The sequence below is a fragment of the Somniosus microcephalus genome, chromosome 1 (assembly GCF_052327205.1).
Source record: "Somniosus microcephalus isolate GS21.2 chromosome 1, FLI_Smic_1.0, whole genome shotgun sequence".
Lineage (NCBI taxonomy): Eukaryota > Metazoa > Chordata > Chondrichthyes > Squaliformes > Somniosidae > Somniosus > Somniosus microcephalus.
This window is the reverse complement of record NC_140987.1, coordinates 122,906,582-122,925,535: the sequence shown is the minus strand read 5'-3', so window position 1 is coordinate 122,925,535 and position 18,954 is coordinate 122,906,582. Positions and strand designations below refer to the sequence as shown.

Here is an 18,954-nt window from a genome sequence, read left to right as displayed (position 1 = left end):
CCAATGGCCAAGGAATTTGAATCCCTCCCCCTTGCACCATTCCTCTAGCCACGTAGTCATTTGAAATATCCTCCTATTTCTACTCTGACTAGCACGTGGCACGGGTAGCAATCCTGAGATTACTACCTTTGAGGTCCTATTTTTTAATTTACCTCCTAACTCCCTATATTCTGCTTTTAGGACCTCATCCCGTTTTTTACATATATCGTTGGTGCCTATGTGCACCACGACAACTGGCTGTTCGCCCTCCCCCTCCAAAATGTTCTGCAGCCGCTCCGAGACGTCCTTGACCCTTGCACCAGGGAGGCAACACACCATCCTGGAGTCTCGATTGCGGCCACAAAAACGCCTATCTATTCCCCTTACAATTGAGTCCCCTATCACTATAGCTCTTCCACTCTTTTTCCTCCCAGCCTGTGCAGCAGAGCCACCCATGGTGCCAGGAAGTTGGCTGCTGCTGCCTTCCCCTGATGAGTCATCCCCCCCAACAGTATTCAAAGTGGTATATCTGTTTGACAGGGGGATGGCCACAGGGGATTCCTGCACTACCTGCCTGCGCCTCTTACTTTGCCTGCTGGTCACCCATTCCCTTCCTGCCTGTACACCCTTTACCTGCGGTGTGACCAACTCGCTAAATGTGATATTCACGACGTCCTCAGCATCGCGAATGCTCCAAAATGAATCCATCCGCAGCTCCAGTGCCGCAATGCGGTCTGTCAGTAGCTGCAGCTGGACACACTTCCCGCACACATGGTCGTCAGGGGCGCAGGAAGCGTCCCTGATTTCCCACATAGAGCATGGGGACCGAATTACGTCAAATTATCCCCCATCATCTTACCCTGCTTCACTTGATCTTGACTCACGAGATACCACACAAGATATACATCAATTTTGACACAATGTTCATGTAAGTTGGTTAAAAATAATTGCTACAATACAACAGCTATTGGGATTTAGCAAATTTCATTGTAGTATCTGAAGTTAAATATGGCATATCTTGTTAAAAATTAACAAGCTAGATTTCAGTTTGAATGGTTTCAAACAGCAGCCTGCTTTTGGCGAGAAACAAGATTTGTAGTTCAAATATATTTCTCAAGATTTATCTTACAAAGATAAGCAGCAGCGTTAATTAAAGTCATGGATCACATCTGGCCTGCAAACAGCATGAGAACGGTGGCACTGACAGGCACACCCAAGATTGAATTTACCAAAAAAACTTCTTGGTTAAAAATTTTCTTTTTTATGCTGATGTGGGAACATATAGATTACCATGTGTGGTTCACAGGGAAAACTGTCAATGTGAGCTCTGTGAGTTAACAGCACTGAAATGTAAAAGACAGAAGGTGCGGGAGTTTAAAAAGGCAGTTGGATGGGTTTTTTCCTGATTGTATGTCGAGGTTAAACTGAGACCGAATCTAATAGCATAGTGGTTAACACTGTTGCCTCACAGCGCCAGGGACCCGGGTTCAAATCCGGCCTCGGGTGACTGTCTGTGTGGAGTTTGCACATTCTCCATGTTTGCGTGGGTTTTCTCCGGGTGCTCCGGTTTCCTCCCACAGTCCAAAGATGTGCGGGTTAGGTTGATTGGCCATGATAAAAAAAAAAAATTGGCCCTTAGTGTTAGGGGGGATTAAATACGTGGGGTTACGGGGATAGGGCTTGGGTGGGATGGCTGTCGGTGTAGGGACCGGGTGTTAGGGTTTGGATGATCAGCCATGATCTCGTTGAATGGTGGAGCAGGCTCGAAGGGCCGAATGGCCTACTCCTGCTCCTATCTTCTATGTTTCTATGTAATATTGTTTCTAACTGGAGTTAAAGAGCTGTTCTGTTTGTACTTACCAGAGGAGTATGTTGTATACTAGCCAAGTACTGCAGCAAGCCCTTGGTGTGGTAAATCGTTGGGTGAAGTTCAGGGTTAGGGGTTAACCACTGACGGTTGAGGTCTTCCCCACTTAAGGAGCAGCGGTGGCTACAAAACAGAATATACGGAAACATGAAATAAGTAGGAAGCCTTTCAAGCCAATTCCTTCCACAGAAAAAAATGCTCCATCACCAACCTTATCCAACCATTTAATCTTCCAAAGAGAGACACTTCAGAGATAACTCAAACAAAACTAAAATATCTGTCCAATCTTGCATCCTACATTCCTTGCCCATGACTAACTGCATTCTTTGACATGGGATTTCTATGTTCCCCGAAGCTCGTGAATCTTCCCACTCAATGCAGCATTCTATAATCTCTTATTCACCACAATATCTCTGCAGCCACACCTTCGATGTCCTCATATCCAGCAAAACCGTGACCATTTTCCATCCTGGCCGTTGGTCATAGTACAACCTCTATTTTTGCTCCCTTAAGTCTAAGAGCACAGACTTGAGTGTGCTTGAAATACAACTGGCTTAGTGATCCATTAGCAGATCATGCCAAGCTATACCAGGCCATGCTCTCCTCTGCCAATACTACCCACTGCTCTAAGATCAAGCTGGAGGACAAAAATAACTGCAGGCTCCTTTTCGCTAAGATCACCACCTTCTTAAACCACTCTTCCCTGTCCTTCCACTGTCATCTCTAAGAACAAGTACAAGAAGCTCATGTATTTCTTAGTCACCAAGATAGACACCATCTGATCATCTGCTTCCCCCATGTCTTTTTGCCAACTATGCCAAAACTCCCCAAACTCCCTCTGTCACTCTAGCCCTGAGCCCCCATCTCTATTTCCTCCCACCTCATCACATTCATGAGACATAATTCTTGCTCCCTCAACATCATTCCCAACTCCTGACCAACCAACTTCCCTTCCTTGCCCTCATGCTGAGTGATGCTGCAAATGGTTTACTCTCTTCAGGCACTGCTCCCCTTCCTTTCAAAACTGCCACCATCAACCCATCTGTTCTTGCTAACTAAAACTTAATCTCCAACCTCTTTCCTCCCAAGGTCTTTGTCGCTTCCCAGATCAGTGCCCATTTCTATTGCAACTCCCTGTTCAAATATCTTCCACTGACTCTGTTTTCAGACTGCTTGTCCAACATCAGTCTTGGACGAGTTGCAACTTCCTCAGCATCCTATCTGACTCCGAGCTGAGCTTCCAATCCCATATCCTGTTCATCTCAAAGACCACCTACTTCCACCCCATAACATCGCACACCATCAGCCCTCCCTTAAGCCCATCTGCAAATGAAACCCTTGTACACTTCATGGTCACCTCAAAATTTAATTTCTTCAATGCTCTCCCAGTTGGCTTCCCATACTCCACGCTCCATAAACCAGCTCATCTGAAACTCTGCTGCACGTATCTTGTCCCGCTCGCACATTGCCCGTCCTCACTGACCAATATTGGCTATCGACCCCACAAGGCCTCAAATTTAAAATTCTCATTCAGATGTTTAAATCCTTCCATGGCATGACCCCGTCATATCTCTGTAACCTGCTCCAGAGCTACAACCCTCACCCCCAAACTCTCCAAACCTGTGACTCTGGTCTCTCATGCATAATCCCCTTTCCTTTTACCCAACCATTGCCTATTCATGCCTTCAGCCGTTTAGGTTCTACTTTCTGGAATTCCCCCTTGCTAAATTCCTCCACCTTCCTCTTCTCTTTTAAGTCTCTCCTTAAAATTCACCTCTTTCACCAAGCTTTTAGTCACCCTTCCAAATTGCTCCTTCTTTGGTTTGGCATCCATCTTTTTGCCCTCTCACCTCTGTGAATCACTTTGGGACATTCTACATTAACTATGCTACATAAAGGCAAGTTGCTGTTGTCATCCTCAATCCCATTTTTAACCACATGTTTGTGTAACTTTTTTTTTATTTTTATAAAAGGGTGATTTTTAAGCTCCTCAGGAATTCTGAATTTAGTTATTCCAAAAATAGTTAATTTAAATCCTTATTTTCTTTCGAACTCGTGAGTGCATGTTATCTGGAATAGGAACTTTGACATATCCATCTTTACTTGCATACAATCTAACTTCTCAACTGCCATTCTTGGAAACTTGCTGTCTGTCTTGGGCAAATTTCCCCTTTCCTGGTAAGGCTGCTAACACTCCCAAACTGTCCGGGAGTCTCCCGGAATGGAAGATGAATTTCCTGGGCACTGCTACTAGCAACCCAGGAGAAAAGTAGAGTTTTGTGCCTATGATGTGCACCTGTGTAAGTCCTTCCCCACTACTTAGTCCGACCCACACTCCCACCAGGACTCTCCTACCCACGTTCCGACCAGGTCTGTTGAAGAAAGCCAGGAAATCTTCAATCATACTATGGGAAAGTAAGAGGTGAATCCAAAATAGCCTTTAATTTCAGGAGGTTTTATTCCCAGTGGAATTGGGCTGATTTTGTATTGAGTTGAGCAGGGACCTACTACCCTGTTGGAAATTGTCCACTGAAACATTCAAAACTTTACAAAATGCTCAAATCATCTCATCAGTGTCTCTTGCTGGGTCCTATACGGGTAAGAATAGTAATTTTAGAAATTAAACTGTCAGAGTCAAACAGAGCGACCATAAAGGGACATGGAAGTAAAAAGGAACAAAACCTTGGGACAGTCATTATATTAACCTAATTCACTGGGTCTTAAAAGTCACACTGTTAACCTTTGAGGATAGTTGTATGTCGTGGTATCACCGGTCTCAATTCAAGAGCTTTATGCTCAGCAATTCTGCTTTAATCTACACTGATAAACATTTACCGACCTGTACAGATAAAGTCTCTTTAAGGCATGGTCTAGAAAATCTACCTTCAATCCTATAGATGTATTGTTTAATACCAGTTTATCAATTGTGGTGTTGTTCATGGTAGGGCAGAAAATGTGTGTTTTATAAGGTCATGAGTATTATTGCATGCAACACAAAGATAGAAATTTCAATCTGTCAACTTTATATGCATATTCTTAACATTAACATTTTCATATATAGTACAAACGCATTAAATATTTGTTTACATGATGTTTGCTCATCAGAGTTTCTATCCTACAATTAAGGGCATTTTAAAGTCAGTTTTTATTGCTGATTTAAAAAGCTTTTTATGGGTGTTCTTCAGTTTTTATTTTTAGCATCAAAAATCAGGGAAATAATTAGAGCCCAACACCAGGAAAAATTGAGAAAAAAAATCAGTTTTTATTTCAAAATCAATAAACCTTGATAAAACAAACAAGGGATTAACAAAGCACACTTAAGCTAAATGATTATTAACACAATTCGCAGACAACACTCAATGGCAGTACCGGATTGGCTGGGAGTTTCCAGGAATGGAAGATAAATCTCCCGGGTACTGCTGCTAGCAACCCGGGAGAAAATTAGAGTTCGCACTTTGCGCCTGTGTACTTTCTTTGCTTGCGGTTCTCGGAACTTCTCGCACGACAGCTGTTGGTGCGAAACCATGAGCAAAGACACTTAACTACAGGGGACCCAACCTTTATAAAGCAAATACAATATACCATCTGCAAGCTGCGGTAAGTGCCATCTGATTGGATGTCACATGATCAGCAGTCACGTGGTCAGGCATCACATGGTCATGTGTCACGTGATCAAACACCCAGGAATATATCCAACCAGAGTTGGTAACCTCATTTCCCAGGTAAAGACAGAGTTAAACTACATAATAGCTTTGCTACTTCTTTCTCCTGAAATTCCAGTATCTAACTGAACCAATACTGTCACACTTTGTTTACTGCATATATATTTGAAAACCCTCTTTGGTGCTTGAAATGTTCTCAGCAATATTGCATTCAGTGCTCGTCTTGGTCTCTCATTTCTTTATTCTTCCACTTTTGGATTTAAATTTATGTTCTGCTTTGTCTGTGGCTGCTAACTATGTGTGTGTATATATATTATTTTGTCCTTGTACCTTGGTCAGGCATCAGTTAGAGTACTGTGTCCAATTTTGGTCTCTCACATGATGGGTGATATTGAGACTTTGGAAAGGGTGCAGAGGAGGGCCACTAAATGAATTCCTAGTCTAAAGCATCTTATTTATCAAGATAGGCTAAAAGAGTTCAAAATCTACACTTTAGAGAAGCGTAGGCTGTGGGGGGAATCTGATTGAGGTTTATAAGAGTTTGTCCCAATTAAATAGATTAGGGATGACCAGGGTCACAATTTTAAGTGATACAAGGCCAGATGTAGGTTAGATGTCAAGAGGTGGTTCTATACCCAGAGAATGGTTGACTTCTGGAGCAGGTTGCCAGCTCATGTAGTGGGCGCCAATTTGCTGAATTCCTTCAAGCAAAAGCTGGACCTGTTTCTGGCTAGGGCAGAGATCACCTCTTATAAAAAGTAGGTACTGTATAGAATTATGAGGGCCAGTATGATCTCCTGGACTAGTTTTGCTCACCTAAGGGGGTCGGAGGGGAATTTCCCAGATTTTGTCCCCTCAGATTGACCTGGGCTTTTCGCCTCTCCCAGGAGATCACACGGTGTTGGGTGGGGTGGATCGTGTATATATTGTGATACACAAGGTATCACAATTGTGTGGGACAGGCTGAATGGACCAGAGGGTTTTTTCCTATCCATCATTGTTCGTATATCTATACATACATTTGTATAATTTCAGACCTGTAAAATGGGAGGGAGGCAGAAAAGTAGCACTAATAAAAAAATGTTTTAACAATTTAGTACAGGAGGGAGTGCATATTGACAACTTATTTCAGCAAAGTTAATAACTCATATTTATCCACCAGCTGGAAGTGTTGATTTGAAATTTTTAATTAAAATATGCAAGCATTTACATGTAGCGTGGAGTAGTGAAGGTTTCAGTCAATAGCAGTGATTGAAATGGAGGTACTCTGTTCCCTAGATCCCCTTTTTATTCGAGAAGATCGTCCTAAATCATTTATCAGTATTAATAACTACAAAATGATTCGCTGTAACTATCAATGGTTATGCCTATTTGCATTTGTTAAAACTCCACGAACATTATATAAAATAGCATAATGTAGAAACGATTGCCTCACCTTCCATTAATGACTCCATCTGGGTTCAGCATAGGGACAATTTTGAAAATATAGGAGTCCCGCAAACTTTGAGCTGCCAAGTTGTTGCTCATTAAAAATTCCAGAGTTCCCTTCATCACCCAACTGGAGTTACTTTCTCCAGGATGGACACGTGACGTTAAAAAAATGTAAGGTCGATTTCCTGTAGAAATTATTTTTATATAAAAGTTACATTTTTTTTTTTTAATTCGCAGATTCACATATTGGTAACCATATAGTGCAAATCATGACAGAAAAACAATCACAAAGGCTGCTACAAATGGCCTCAGCACCCCATGGCTATTGAGGGTAATTCAACCAGAGTCTCAGCCCTGACTGCCATCCTATGATCTCTGTTAGAAGTGTGCAAACTCTCGCTGTTTGGATTCACACATTGAAGAATGGTCATTTAAGGGAAATATTGGAGGTGACCGGAAACCATGGAGCCATATTTCAGCAAAGAACCAATGCCTTCCACAGTGAAAGAGGGGAGAAGATTAGAAAATAAGAGGTTTTTTTTAAATGACAATGTGGCCACTATACATTCTTTTTGGAAGCTTGAACTTTTTCAAGTACTTGCCATTAAAGCAGGATCCCTTGATGTCTATTTGATGTATTAGTAAATCTTGGTACAGTGTGCACTTAAGCCATTCATAAACTGAGGTAAATGTATGCATCATTAAATTCTCATGCCATCTCAGGGAGGACATGTACCACTCTGCAGAGGCTTTCTATTTAATCTCTTTTTTGTTAATTTGATAATGTGCTGGATAGTGTGGTAAGACAAAGACTTGCTGATGGATCGTTTTTCATATTTACTAGCTTTCCCTCAGCCTTTCAACCAAGCTTTTAGAACATTTACAAATAGGGAGTAAAATTTAAATCTTACACTTACAGAAATTGTCCCTCATCTTCTCTATATACATGTTCAGCACTAAATAAATGTACAGAGTTTCCAAGCACCAGATTTAGAAACAAGAATTGTTTCTTACAACAATGTAAAATTTTCATTTTTCTTTTAAAAAGCTTTCTAATCTACTTAACCTAATTACATCATTGAGAGAGTAATTTACTGAGGCAGACCTGATGGGACAGTGCAATGCTGTACCAGCATACTGCATTACAGAATCAGTCCTTAAATTACATTTGGACCCTCAAAGACAGGGAGAAAACAAGTGTTACTCCTAGTAGGCACACGGTTAGACAGCAACATTGACAGGGGCCAGGGAGCAGGAGCTATTGTCATTCTTCTGACTGCAGAATAATGTAGTGGCTGAGGAGAGACAGAAACTTAAAAAAGGAAATAAATGTAACCTGCAGGATATTTGAAAAAAAGTTTGAAATTATTTATCTTCAGAACTCTGAGCTTGGCCTCAATTTAAAAACAATAACTGAGTATTGTTTAAGGCTGGTAATAAAAGGTTGGCTCTGTTGGTAAATGCACTAACCAGTGTGGAACTTAGCCCAGGAATGTCTGAGATTCCATCCCGATCTATGCCAAGCTAGTTGATCTCAGCTGGAGAGGTCATAAGGCTGTTAAAATTGGCCTCAAAGTCCCTAGGTTGAAGGAGGGAAACATCAACCACACTTCCTAGTCCTGATTATCCAGTGTGGATTCCAAGTGAGGACAGGATTGGACTCAGCTACAATATCCCTTTATAGACAAACAGCCTGTCACCAATTACTGCCTGCTTTGCACAAGAAGAATAGCTACTTGGTTGAGGTACTGAAGAGTGGCTGTGGAATTACACTCCACACCTTTTTGGGAGATAGGGGAGGAATAACAAAGCTTACACTGATATATAAAAAAACTGCTGTCGTCTGCAAAACTGAGTGAACAGATCTGCCCATATGTTGATTTAAGACAATTACAAGACAGTGGCAGAGATCAGATTCACAATGCATTTCCAGTACCAGTTAATGAGCTGCAATGATTAGGTCAGATAAATGTGTCAGTTACTTACTGAACTGGTAAAGGTTCTCCCAGCACTTGGACTCTGGTACAGAAGTAATGGTCAGTACAGGGCAAGGGTTACCTCCTAAAGTTTCACAGATCGAATCTTGTCGAAAATAAATCTGCTGAGGATCATGTAGTGCCTCCAGCTTTTGAATGTGCATCTTTATTAAAAAAGTAAATAAAATGCTTAGAATTTTGTTATTCCTTTACATTTTGTTTATATTCTGAATTTTTAATTCTCATTGGTGACTTTGTATTCATCAAGGTAGGAGATGGTGGTGTTGTGGATAGGTGTGAAGATTACAATTCTACCACTTTCCTGCACAAAGATCCTGAGCAAATTTTAGCCATGTATACTATAAAATTCATATATTGGTTGCTTTGGTGCAGAAGTCATACCCATGACTTATGTTGGATGACCAACTGTAAAAACATTGCTCATTAAAAAGTAAAACAGACTTGTATTTATATATAGCGCCTTTCAAGATCTCAGGACATCCCAAAGCACTTTACAGTCAGTCAATTAAGCATTTTTCAAGTATAGTCACTAGTATAATGTAGGAAATCCCAGATTTGCAGGGTATGAAAGCCTGTTAAACGTGCAGTTTATGTACCAGATTCTATGGCAAATCCGAGCTCTCCCTAAATTACTGCAAGCCCAACCTTAGGAGTGTGCCCTATATTTTACTAGTATTCCATTTCCTATATAATTTATCTGAGGAGCTCTTTGACTCGCATCAAACAACCTACAGATAACTCTTCCTCATCCAATGCAAGTACATTCAGACTACCCCATAAAGGAGAATTTATGGCAGCATGTTAACGTAGTGCATTGGTCTGTTACTAACATGCTAAAGTGCAGAATACTAGGATTGGGGTTTGTGCCTCCAACTCAGAAAATCCCTGATCACCAGTTTCTAGATGTGATGTAAACCAGAGTACTTGGAGGCAAAGACTTTCTGTCCAACACAATGCAGCAGTCAATCTCCTGGAATTGAAATTTACAAACCTTGAGCAAAGAATTCGGTATCCGTAGTGCCCGATTTTTCGGCGCTACGGGTGCCATTGAGTGACGAAAATGGCCTCCGCGCCGCGCGCGCACACTGGATGCCACCTTGGTGAAGGCGTTAGTGTCGTCGCTGGGAGTGTGCAACAGAAGTATGCAGACTAGGCAGATCATGACGTCAATCAGTGTGCAACACTGATTTGACTCCAGCGCTGCGATTTTCAACCACTCTCACGTTAGTTGCTGATTAATTTCTACTGGCTCTGTGTAAGTTTGTGGAAGTGTTTGGAGCTTTCTAGAGCTGTTTGAAGTTGGTGAGGTGACAGGGAGTGGTGCTGCAAGTGGAGAAGGCCTTGGTTCTGACTTCAAGGGTTCTGGTCAGACCACTTGCTCCCAGTCATAGGTGTTCTCGTTGTCATCCCCCTTGGGCCTGCAGCATCAAAGGGAGATGGAGCAAAGAAGAGGACAAGTTGCTCACAGAGAGAGGAGGAGGACAGGGAGAAGGGCTCTCAGCAGGAGGCCTTACCCACCTAGGATCTTCCGTGAGCAATTCTCTTACCTCCACCTGAGCCAGGAGCAGTGTGTGAGGTGTTTGCGCTTTACGAAGGAGGTGCTCACAGAACTCTGCCACCTCTTGCAACCAGACCTGCAGCCTCACACCAGGGCAAGCACAGCACTGCCAGCGGCTGTGAAGGTGACCGTGGCCCTGAATTTCTATGCGTTAGGATTCTTCCAGGCTGGAGCAGGCAACAGCTGTAACATCTCCCAGTTCACCGGCCACTGTTGCACAAGAGAGATGACAGACGCTCTTTATGTCAGGAGAGGGGACTTAACTGTCTTCTCTCTGACCAGAGAGAAGCAGACGGAGCGTGCATGTGGCTCTGCCAAAATAGCGGGCTTCCCCATGGTGCAGGGCGTCATCGACTGCATGCATGTGACTTTGCAGGTGCCACATCTAAATGCTGAGATGTACCACAACCGCAAAGGTCATCATTCACTGAATGTGCAGTTGGTGTGCGGCCATGCTCAGCACACCATGATGGTGAATGTCCAGTGTCCTGGCAGCAGTCATGATGCTTTTATTCTGCACCAGTCTGCTGTTTCCTCAGTCTTTGAGCCACCACAACAAACCAGAGGGTGGCTACTGGACAACAAGGGCTATCTGCTGAGCACCTGACTCATGACTCCACTCCGCAACCCAACCACACGTGGGTAGCTTGCGTACAATGATAGCCATGCTGCCACACGGAATCTGATTGAGCAGACCAGTGACGTGCTTAAACAACGCGTCCGCTGCCTGGACCACTCTGGAGGAGCCCTACAGTACTCACCAGAACGTATCTCAAGATTCATTGTGGTCTGCTGCATGCTCCAGAACCTCACCATTATGAGGGCACAGCCCTTGCCACCAGGTATACAGTGACCAGCTGAGGAGGAGGAGGAAGAGGAGGAAGAGAAGGAGAAGGAGAAGGAGAAGGAGGAGGAGGAAGCGGAAGAAGAGGAGGCAACCCAAACAGCCCGTTTCTGCCTGGGCTCTCCGTGATCGACTCATCCGACTGCAGTACCAGTGAACGCAACCCCTATTCAACAATAGTCCCACACCTTATCTTCCCACTGTTACTGACCATCACAGCGTCCTCTTGGCCACAATGCTACAATGAAAGCCACCACAAAACAAACATTCCAATTCAACTTTATACATTAATCTATCCAATATTATATAACAAAGTCAACTAATGACCCTTGTGTATTCCCTTAGTTCCTGTTTTGCGTATTCCTTTGCCCATTCTAGTGCTCCTACGAAGTGCTACCCGAGTGGTTGCAGCATGGCTGGTGGAAGGCTGCTGACTTTCAGTGGGGGAGACTGCAGATGGCCTTACAGGACAACCTCAAGCAGCTCTGAGCCTAGACCCGGCTTCAGACTGTATGGCTGGCTGACAGGCAACAGTGAGGGCACTGGCGGAGTGGTAGTGGTGGGAGGATGAATGCGGTCATCCTGAGAAAGGACAGCACGTTCTTGCTCCACCGAGCCAATGCCACTCCCTCGGGGCGGTGCCTCAGCATTCCTAGCCAGAGGACAGATTGCTAGACTGCTTTGACACTCTGCACGCCCCCTTTCCACACTGGTAAACCCAGCCACGATGGCAGCAGTCTGAGCTTGCATGACTGAAGTCTGAGCTTCCACTGCAGCACTCAGACGTTGGGTGGCTTCTGCTTGTGCTCCAAAGGAAACTGATACATCGGCCATCAAATGCTGCATCATGGTTGGGTCCACAAGTGCGCCAATGGATCAGCTCACCCATTCCACGCTGGAAATTATGGGCTCCAAGCTCTGCGCAAAGCTGGTAGCGGACTCCTCCATGCTCCTTGACATGGCACTCAGGCTTTCTGGCAGGCCGGGCAATGCATCAAGCATTTCATTGTGCAGACCCATCAGCATTCTTCTGTAGGCCATCCCATCGAAGTCCTCATCTGAGTCCTCTACAGCAGAACTCGTGTGCCAACTCTCCCTCCAGGGAGCTGGCACCTGCGCTACCCTTTCCCCCCTCCCTTGGCTGCAGCCCACTCGTGCCCAGTAACTCACCACGTGCAGATCCCACCTCTAAGCTACCCTCTAAACTCAGTGCAGTGCCAGTATGAGTTGGTGGCTGCGAGTGTCAAATTGAGTGAAGGTGTTTCTTCATCACCACTCTCTTCTTCTCCTTCTCCTCCTCTTCTTCCTTCTCCTCCTCCCACCACTGGCTGGCCTAGAGGGCTGTGGAGGCTCAGTCATTGAGTATATTCAAGACAGAGATCGACAGATTTTTGAATAATAAGGGAATCAAGGGTTATGGGGATAGTTCAGGAAAGTGGAGATGAGGTAGATCAGCCATGATCTTATTGAATGGCGGTGCAGGCTCGAAGGGCCAAATGGTCTACTCCTGCTCCTATTTCTTATGTTGGATTTCTTGGGTCTCTGAAATGAGAAAGGCACAAGGGTAGAACTGCGGTGAGGGGGAGAAGCAAGAGGTGCATGCTTACACCATGTGCAGTTTGTATATCAGAAGAGATTGTGGGATGAGGGGGGAAGTGGGATGTGAGAAGGAGGATTATGTGCGAGGATATTGGCATCTTGTATTCTTTCAGCCCCACCGCTTTCAGGCCACGGGCTCAGCAATGCCCTTCCCAATAATGGCCAGTATCATCTCCTCCATGGGGGTGAGGTTATGCAGGCACACCTTTCATCTGCCAGTTAGGTGCTATTGGCGCCGGTTATAAGCCACCTTTTTCTGCAAGAGAAAGGGATGTGTGTCAGTGAGTATGGTGCAATGTGATTGGGTGATGTGCCTGTCATGGTTGAATAGCTGGCAGTGTGTGTGAGATGTGGGTGTGAGGCTTGCAGCAGTGGTGAGTTTGTGAGGGTGAGGTGAAGCTATGAATGTGAGGTAAAGTTATGTTTGGTAGAAATTGTTGGTACGAGAGTGATGGGGGTGTGGTGCATTGAGCAGTTTGTGAGCATATGGCATTTGAAGATGAGTTCACTGACCTTGACCACGTAGGTGAAGTCATTAAACTTATTCCTGCAATGCGTCCATGTTCTCGGGGCTACACTGCTACTATTCACCACACCGTTGCCTGGAGAACTTGCAGGAACTTGGGCCCCCTGTTGAGCATTCAACCACTTAGCAGCGCGTTCAGCGCTAGGCTGAACGGCACAATCATGGAAATAAGCCGGCAGCACGAGGTTTGCCGGGGCAAACCGATTTCTAGGCCCTTGTGTTTTTTTGGAAATTTTCAGTGTGGTGACAGCATTCAATATGGGTTTAGCACCAATTCATTATAGATTGGGGGAAAGTGCTAGAATCGTGCCGCACATGTTCTCTGGCCTATTGTCTTCAGAAAGGTCGGTTTGCCTCACACTCTCTGATGAACTTATAACTTCCAAGTCCATATGCTCCAGAAGGAAAACTTTTGGAATGTCAGGTGCGATCAGTATGGATCCTGACCCAGTATTCAGCTATTGGACCAGTATATATATATGATGAAGGTATTTAAAAAAAAAGACAAATATAGGTAAACAAACAAGAGAACAAAACTTCAAATCATTAAGATCAGAACATTCGAGAATACCATTTAACCCTAATAAATGCCCATCTGGTTTACCCAAAAATATATGCTTGGACCAGATCGTATCTATTGGAAATGAATGGATATTGTACATTGGATCAAACATGTTTATTCAGACAACAATATAACTACTTTTGAAGGTGTGTTAAGTCAAAAAAAGCTTAAAGGGAGTGAAAGATATTTTCTGTTTGAGTAAACTATTCATTCTGATTATGAAGGCTTTGTAAAAGTTTGTTTAAAGAATTACACTTCCAATAAAATGGGAATCATCATTCACATTATGTTACTGTGATGCAAGACCAAAATAAATATGCAGTGCAACGTTAATTTATTTAACCATTTGTACTCATAGGCTAGGTTACTGCAGCGCAAAATGTAAAGTCCATTTCCCTCCTTTTTCCACCCTCCAACATAATTTAAAATCAAATTAGGATTTGAGTACTAAACTTAATTATTTGACAATACTCAAAAGGCATCAAACCTTAAAAAAAACTAAAAGCCAAGGTTCTTAAAACTGTACAAGATCTTTCAACAAAATATACTTCAAAATATAATCTCTACGGTGAAGAAATATGCTTAAAGTACATGCAGTCTGAACATCTATATGAAACCAAAAGAAATTACTTACAACATCTAGCTGAGATTTCAAACAGGATATAGCTTCTTAAATAGAAATTAAAGTAAATAATGAAAAGGGTTGAATAAAATGAAACTAATGGCTGCACTGCACATTTCTCCAATTAACAATTATCGTTCAGTATATTGTGCTAATTACCTGTAAGGTAGAGTATGTATATGGATAGTGGTAAGCAAAATAGCACACATCATCCTTGTGAGAAAAGGTCATCGTAAATGTCAGAGTGTAATAAGATTTTCCTTTTAGACCCCCAGCTGCCATTGAACTTCTGGAAAAATGATTCCTACAAGGAAAAGACATAATTGTGTTAAAATCTTTCAAAAAATCATAGTTGAGCATTTAAGTGTCAGTTGCAGCAAGGTCACTTAACACTCTTCCTAGTGGGACAGCATGCCTGGCTGGTTTAACTAAAATGCATCTCTCAGTCATACCAGTCGGGTTAGTCTCCATGCACAAAGATGCTCCAGTTTGCTCGTCAGTATCTTGTATTACTTGAATGACCCTCTCCTTTTGGCTAATGCTAATTTCCCTGTGCCTTGTGAAACTACAGATAAAGGAGCCTTTGTTGCTTGTTTTTCTTGAGAATGGATTTATGTTTATTTTGGAAGCTGGCTAAAGCTCTTGGGGTTTATAACCAAGATAACTTGGAAACAGAAGAAAGAGAGTAGGAATAAACAGGTCATTTTCAGGTTGACAGGCTGTAACTAGTGGGGTACCGCAAGGATCAGATCTTGGGCCTCAGCTATTCACAATCTACTGTACATCAATGATTTGGATGAGGGGACCAAATATAATATATCCAACTTTGCTGATGATACAAAGCTGGGTGGGAATGTAAGTTGTGAGGAGGATGCAAGGAGGCTTCAAGGGGATATAGACAGGCTAAGTGAGTGGGCAAGAACATGGCAAATGGAATATAATGTGGAGAAATGTGAAGTTATTCACTTTGGTAGGAAAAATAGAAAAGCAGAATATTTTTTTTTTAAATGGTGAGAGATTGGGAAATGTTGGTGTTCAGAGGGACCTGGGTGGTCCTTGTACACGAATCACGGAAAGTTAACATGCAGCTACAGCAAGCAATTAGGAAAGCAAATGGTATGTTGACCTTTATTACAAGAGGCTTTCGGTCGCCTGTCACTTTAATTCTCCGCTCCACTTCCACTCTGATCTCTCTGTCCTCGGCCTCTTACACTGTTCCAATGAAGCTCAATGTAAGCTCGAGGAACAGCACCTCATCTTTCGATTAGGCACTTTACAGCCTTCTGGACTCAACATAGAGTTCAACAATTTCAGACCATAACCTCGGCCCCTATCTTTTTTTTCCCCCATTTTTTTTCTCTCTCACATGGCAGCTGTCGATCATTCAGCCATTGCCATTTACACTTCATCTAGAACCATCTTTTGTTTCTTAACTTGTCCCATTACCATCTCCTTTTGCCTTGCACCATCATCCCTTTTGTCTCTTAAATCTCTCCTGCCTTCCATCCTATCACAGACCTTCTCTTTTGTTCTTTCCTCCCCTCCCCCCTTTCCCTGCCCCTATTTTTGCTTAAAATCTGTTCCATCTCCAGCTTTTTCCAGTTCTGACGAAGGGTCATCGACCTGAAACGTTAATTCTGTTTCTCTCTTCACAGATGCTGCCTGACCTGCTGAGTATTTCCAGCATTTTCTGTTTTTATTTCAGATTTCCAGCAGTATTTTGCTTTTGTATTATTCATTACAAGAGGATTTGAGTACAAGAGTGAAGGCGTCTTACTGCAATTATATAGGGCCCTGGTGAGACCACACCTGGAGTATTGTGTACAGTTTTGGTTTCCTTACCTAAGCAAGGATATACTTGCCATAGAGGGAGTGCAACGAAGGTTCACCAGTCTGGTTCCTGGGATGGGGGGATTGTCCTATGATGACAGATGAAGTAGACTAGGCCTATATTCTCTAGAGTTTAGAAGAATGAGAGGTAATCTAATTGAAACATACAAAATTCTTACAGGGCTTGACAAGGTAGATGCAGGGAGGATTTTTCCCCTGGCTGGGGAGTCTAGAACCAGAGGTCACAGTCTCAGAATAAGGGGTCGGCCATTTGGGACTGAGATGAGGAGGAGAAATTTCTTCACTCAGAGGGTGGTGAATCTTTGGAATTCTCGACCCCAGAGGGCTGTGGAGGCTCAGTCGTTGAATATATTCAAGACAGAGAGCGATAGATTTTTGAATATTAAGGGTATCAAGGGATATGGGGATAGTGCAGGAAAGTGGAGATGAGGTAAAAGATCAGCCATGATCTCATTGAATGGCGGAGCTGGTTCGAAGGGTCAAATGGCCTATTCCTGCTCCTATTTCTTATGTTCTTATGAAACTTTGCTGTTGTTTTGTAGAAACTTCCAAAGAGCTGTTGTCCTATAAAGGAAAGCTGTAGACTTCACACAACAACCGCATGGGATAATACTACAAATAAGGGAATAAATCACCTACCCATGGAATAGCTTGTATAATGCCACAGAAAGTTAAGAGGGTACTCTTAGTGATACATCAACTCTATAGATCTGGTCTCTCCTGACTGATGCTGAGGAAGTGACCAAGCCTTTTTTTATTCTACATTAGTTGATCTCCCATGCTGTTGCACGCAAGAAGCAATTTGGGAAGTAGAGTTAGTTGGAACAGGAGTTTTTCCACCGTACAGACTGAGAAGTTGGGAAATATAACATTGCTGTGCTACAGCACCACCAATGGTGGAAGGGTGGAATGTGACAAATTTAGAAAGGCATTTCCCATTTAAAATGTGGACATTGATATTTATAATGGAAAAGGCTGGCACAACAGTGTGACAACAGGAAAGCTTTGTAGACAGGAAGTGTACTCAGATGCAAAATTTTTAATATATTCTAGATGATGGAAGAGCAAATCTGAAGCTTAGCAGATGAGGTCAAAGGTAGGTCTTAGGCTATAACAGAGCTTGCAGGGATATTCTAAATAATGAAATAAGACAGGCCTTATAATTATCAAATAACATTTGCCATGTGAAACAAAGGAATCCTTTATTTTCCTTAACTTCTGAGTCAGAGGACTAGAGAAGGTTTTCTGTATCTAGCAGGGGATCAACAATTCCACTTGCTTTGATCATTCTATAACCAACGCCCTGGATGTTGAGTGCACACCAGCTAAAGCAGAAGCCACTGAATCCAAATGAACACTAATAAGAACTAGTTGGATTAAGATGTGAAATGCAAACCTCTTAATCAATTTAATCATGATAGAGTAGATACCTTGCTTCAGATAAGTTTTGTGGTCAACTGGTTAATGTTGTGCCTGAGGCTATTACCTCTTCTAATTTATTACAGTTAACAAAAGCCTTAAGTTATAGTTTAAATACTTTATTTTTTTTTCAAAATATATGGGCCTAGAAATTGGGTATAGCCCCGCTTGGGGCGTTAGAATTGGCGGAGCGCAAATTTTATAGCCAGGCGCAACTTATCGACACCTCGTGCGATATTGGGTTGCAGCGCCCCAAAGGTGATTGAGGCGCGAAATCAGGCGTTACACGGGGCACCTAAGGCGCTAACATGCCGGCGCTACTCAATATCGGGGCGGGCGGGCGCAGCGCAGGTGCTCTCAATTACCGATGACCACGAGACTTCCCGGCGCCGGCCAACTCTTAAAGGGGTGGGTCAGGCAGCTCCAGCATCCACACTCTGCGCCCTGTAGGCCTGCAAATCGGCGCAGGCCCTTCTCTGGCGCGACAAACTTGGATCCTATGGAGAGGGTGAGGCAGAGAGCAGAGCGCTTCAGCACCGAGTCTCTGGAGGAATTGGTGTCCGCAGTGGAGCGCCGGTGAGATGTCCTATACCCAGACAATGGCAGGAGGCCTAATCATAAGGACTACCGACGAGCTTGGAGGGATGTTTCTCGGAGGGTCAACTCCAGCAGCATGGCGACCAGGAGCCCTGTCCAGTGCCGGAAGAAATTCAACGACCTCACTCGGGTCGTCAGGGTGAGTGGAGTTAATGTAAACTTATGCATCCCTCCATGAGCACCTGACTTTATGGCTACAGGGTGCGCGATACCCCAATGACCATCTGTCAGCAAGCACCCATGGCCCTTTCTGGTCACACACATCCACATTTGACTCAGGGCATCATGTAAGGGCTCTTCCACCATGGGGGGCATGAGAACATCACTCAGGGCATCATGTAAGGGCTCTTCCACCATGGGGGGCATGAAAACATCACTCAGGGCATCATGTAAGGGCTCTTCCACCATGGGGGGGGGGCCATGAGATGATAACTCAGGGC

The 18,954-nt window shown here is 43.5% G+C and overlaps 1 protein-coding gene across 6 annotated transcripts in view; it reads right to left on the bottom strand.

Annotated features, from left to right (window-relative positions):
• The window catches only part of agtpbp1 (ATP/GTP binding carboxypeptidase 1), a 410,793-nt gene that overhangs the window by 120,032 nt on the left and 271,807 nt on the right, over nucleotides 1-18,954 (bottom strand). For all 6 annotated transcript variants that reach the window (XR_015078056.1, XM_085985173.1, XM_085985187.1 and 3 more), the window contains 4 exons: nucleotides 14,807-14,951; nucleotides 8,926-9,079; nucleotides 6,944-7,124; nucleotides 1,840-1,969 (listed from right to left, as the gene is read on the bottom strand). Coding sequence is in view for 5 of the 6 variants with exons in the window: in XM_085985173.1 (XP_085841299.1) it covers nucleotides 1,840-1,969; nucleotides 6,944-7,124; nucleotides 8,926-9,079; nucleotides 14,807-14,951 (610 nt within the window). In the remaining variant the exon portion in view is untranslated. The remainder of the gene's footprint in view (nucleotides 1-1,839; nucleotides 1,970-6,943; nucleotides 7,125-8,925; nucleotides 9,080-14,806; nucleotides 14,952-18,954) is intronic.